Source organism: Camelina sativa, chromosome 1 (assembly GCF_000633955.1).
Source record: "Camelina sativa cultivar DH55 chromosome 1, Cs, whole genome shotgun sequence".
Lineage (NCBI taxonomy): Eukaryota > Viridiplantae > Streptophyta > Magnoliopsida > Brassicales > Brassicaceae > Camelina > Camelina sativa.
In genome coordinates, this window is record NC_025685.1 from 19326110 (window position 1) to 19329896 (window position 3787).

A 3787-nucleotide genomic window follows, 5' to 3' on the forward strand; every position below is an offset into this window, starting at 1 on the left:
GTTGTGACTTCTGTGAACCCCTCAGTGCCAATCTTGAGAAAGAATGGGATGGAAACCCATAGGAGAATCCTGAATCTGAAGGATGAATCGGGAAAAGCTGTAGAGGTAACATTATGGGGAGAATTCTGTAACCGAGATGGTCGGCAACTTGAAGAGATGGTTGATTCAGCCTCTCACCCGGTTTTAGCTATAAAAGCTGGAAAAGTAAGCGACTTCAGTGGGAAGTCTGTGGGGACAATCTCTTCAACACAGCTCTTCATAAATCCAGATTTCCCTGAAGCCCATAAACTGAGGAACTGGTTCGATCACGGAGGAAAAGATACTGCATCCTTCTCCATTTCTAGAGATACCATGCCTGGAGGAAGTTCAAGGAATGAGATAAGAAAAAGTGTTTCTCAGATCAAAGAGGAAGGCCTTGGAAGATCAGAGAAGCCTGACTGGATCACTGTGAAAGCAACTGTATCATTCATCAAAACAGATAGCTTCTGTTACACAGCTTGCCCTTTGATGATTGGAGATAAACAATGCAACAAAAAGGTGACACGGTCTGGAACAAACAGGTGGCTCTGTGACCGGTGCAACCAAGAGTCTGATGAATGCGACTACAGATACCTGCTTCAGGTGCAGATACAAGACCACACTGGGTTGACTTGGGTAACTGCGTTTCAAGAAACGGGAGAAGAAATCATGGGATGTCCGGCTAAGAAGCTTTACGCATTGAAATACGAACTAGAGAAGGAGGAAGAATTTGCAGAGATTGTTAGAGACAGACTGTTTCATCAGTATATGTTAAAGCTGAAGATCAAAGAGGAATCGTATGGGGATGAACAAAGAGTTAAGATGACAGTGGTGAAGGTAGATGCGGTGAATTATAGATCCGAAAGTAAATTCTTGCTTGATTTGCTCGTAAGGTAAGGTCTTTTATAGGTTTAACATTGAGAGATTTCATGTAACAACTCAGAATATGCAAACTTGAGTTTATTACCCTACTATATGATGAATTCTGTTGAATCTTTTTGATTCAATGAAGCTTAGGCGTTTTATGGTTTCAAATCTCATTTGTTTATTCGGATTCAAGAAACAACAAATTTTACTTTTGACAAAAGTTCATTGCTGCAACATCAAACGAATACACAGAGAAAGAGAACAGATTACAATGGTGTAAGAAAGATATATAGGTTAAGCTTAGGTTCTCTTGACAGGGTCGAAGTTGGAGACGCCGAGGACGACACCAATGATGACGGTGAGGACGAGGCCACCAGAAGCAATACTGAGCAAGAAATTCTTGAGGGAAGGAGAGATTCCAGAACCAGCAGCTTCAGCCACATCCGGGATAACCATGGAAGCAGTGAGAGCAGCCGCAGAGATTCCGGCCAAAGCTTTGTCCATCTTGAGCGCCTTAACTTGGAGCCTCTGTGCTCTGCCTCCAGGTGCAACCAAGGCCTTGGATGGTTTCAGAGTCAATGGTTTGAGGAAAGGAGATGAACGGGTCTGGTTAAGTGGCGTGACCAATGACATCGCAGAGGTAGAAGCCATATCTTCCGATCTCTTTTGGTCTCTCTAGATTGATATTGTGAGATTCTTCTCTTTCGAAATGTGTGAAGTTGCTGAGGAGAATGGTATTTGACAAGGGAGATTTGAGGAAAATAAGGTTAGGAGATTGGAGGTGTGAGATTTGAGTCTTACGTGGCAGCTTCTAAGCTTCCAAATGGCTTATTGGATAGATAACGTTATCTTCATTTGAGATTACTGTGGTTGCTATTGGGCGTGATCAAAAAAATATCGTACTGTAGTACATCGAGTCTCCGATTACATAATTGACAAATTGGTTAAGGTAAAACCGAAGTGAGAGGTGCATAGTTTTCGGTTCTATTAAGATTTTGGAAAATTTTATGAATTAAGAACATAAAAATCTGTAGTTCCAACAATTTTGGTTCTCAGTTCTCACACACTTAAATTGTATATACAAAGTGTTTGAACAAAATAATCAGTTTATAAATTCTCAGGGATCACAAATTATGAAATTATTACAAACCCACCTCCCAAAACGTAAACATATTGTTGGCAACATTTGCCTTTGAAGTTGAAAAGTAATCAACCCCTCAGTAAATATGATACAAAAAAACCCAAAAGGCCTCACATTTTTCGAAGGTTGTCCAACCTCGCCTGAAGGTCACTATCTATCCCTCCGCCATCCTCAGCTCCGGTTGCCTCAGCTTGTACCACTTTGTTCTTTGTTGCTGGTACTGCGACCGCACCAGATGGAGCACTCACCAGCTGAAACACAGATATAAAAGTCCAATCAGTTTTGTTTAAGTATGGTAACCAATGTAAAACCTAAAGGGCTCTATAACAAGTATAAAATGTGGCAGTTTATTCAGATTTAACATCCATAAGTGGAAAAGTAGAGTAAATGGTAGCTAAGACTTTGATGTATTTACCTCTTGGTTGATGTCGATTCCGATCTCGTCAAGGACTTGACTAACAAGATCTTCAGTCTCTTCTTCTTCCTCATCTCCTTCCAAAGCATCATCAATAGCATCTCCCATGACCTCAGAGACCATCTCCATTTTCTCGTTCTGCCTCTCAAATTCTTGCATGATTTTCTGGAGAGAAGGCAGGTTCATCTGCCTGTTCATCTGCCCCATTGCTTTAGTCACACCTTTCATCGCCTCACCCATCGCTTGTGTTGATTTCAGAGTCTGAAGAAAACGAAACATAAGTTTATTATCATTGCCTTTGCAGGGACATAAAGTACTGTATAATGCGTTTTCTTTCATTAAGACTTTTTTTGGTGTAAATAAAAAAAGCATACCTGGATCCTGAGAGATACACCTTGGAGTTGGGATTTAAGCTTGTAGAACTTCTCAATCTGGTGCCGCGTTCTGATAAGATCCTTTGCCATCACTTTAACAGCTCCCTGTGAGAAAGTTATCCAACAAATGATAAGTCAATTTTACACAAGTATGACCAACTGTGAAAGAACACAGCCTGTTCAGACTCCTACTTTTTAGCATCAGTGTAATCATTTAGTGATAAAGAAACTGTAGAGGGATAGCTATAAACAATGAAGGAGCAGCACAGAGTTGTCAACTAATTAAACTTCCACACAATATAGATGGTAGGTGTGGTAATGAAGAACGTAGGCTATATTATATATACTTAGAAGAGAAAAAACAAACCATCTGGCCTTGCTTAGCGGTCTTTTTAATCTCGGCGATGAGTTTCTTTTCTTGAGTTTGAAGGCCTTGCCTCTCCCTCTCTATCTCTCTGATCGACTTATCCAGCATCCGCTTGTTCTCCCGCAGTAGCTCTGCAAACAAAAATAAATGATTCAATCTCTCTTTAAGCTACACAAAACAATGCATAACATAAGATTTGAAACAGAACAACTATAGCAACTGATCAAAACTTCACTCTTTAATAAATATTTAGCCCTTTTGATTGAAACAGAACAAGTAAAGCAAAAAAGAGACAAGTCATCCTCACAAAATTATAAGCAAATCATCAAACCAATCAAATGCTATAATATCACCTCATAACCCTCAGAATCAAAACGATCGAACACATTAAAAAACCTAATTGGATCCGATTTCAAATCCAATCCTAAAACTACATGAAGTTTTCACTAAGTAAAAAATGAAATCGAGTAGCAACAACAGATCACAACAACAGACGAAAAAGAGAGAGAGAGAGAGAGAGAGAGATGATAAGGATTAAGAAGAACCTGCGGGAGTTTTACGCTTTCCGAAGATTGAATTCATCATGATGATTTAATACGATGAAC

At 39.8% G+C, this 3787-nt stretch overlaps 3 protein-coding genes across 3 annotated transcripts in view; 1 reads left to right on the top strand and 2 right to left on the bottom strand.

The window, feature by feature from the left end:
- The window catches only part of LOC109124862 (replication protein A 70 kDa DNA-binding subunit A), a 7473-nt gene extending 6428 nt beyond the window's left edge, over window positions 1-1045 (top strand). Inside the window, exon 5 of the mRNA XM_019228895.1 lies at window positions 1-1045. Coding sequence (XP_019084440.1) covers window positions 1-915 — 915 coding nt within the window. The 3' untranslated portion in view covers window positions 916-1045.
- Window positions 1063-1624, bottom strand: LOC104699329. Its single transcript, XM_010414650.2, has one exon. It carries the CDS (start codon window positions 1534-1536, stop codon window positions 1186-1188), a length of 351 nt encoding a protein of 116 aa, XP_010412952.1. The 5' UTR covers window positions 1537-1624; the 3' UTR covers window positions 1063-1185.
- LOC104699338 (vacuolar protein sorting-associated protein 2 homolog 1-like) lies at window positions 1974-3787 on the bottom strand. Its single transcript, XM_010414659.1, has 5 exons — window positions 3728-3787; window positions 3183-3313; window positions 2816-2920; window positions 2442-2702; window positions 1974-2277 (listed from the first exon to the last, which is right to left on the bottom strand). Exons 1-5 carry the CDS (start codon window positions 3765-3767, stop codon window positions 2137-2139), a joined length of 678 nt encoding a protein of 225 aa, XP_010412961.1. The 5' UTR covers window positions 3768-3787; the 3' UTR covers window positions 1974-2136.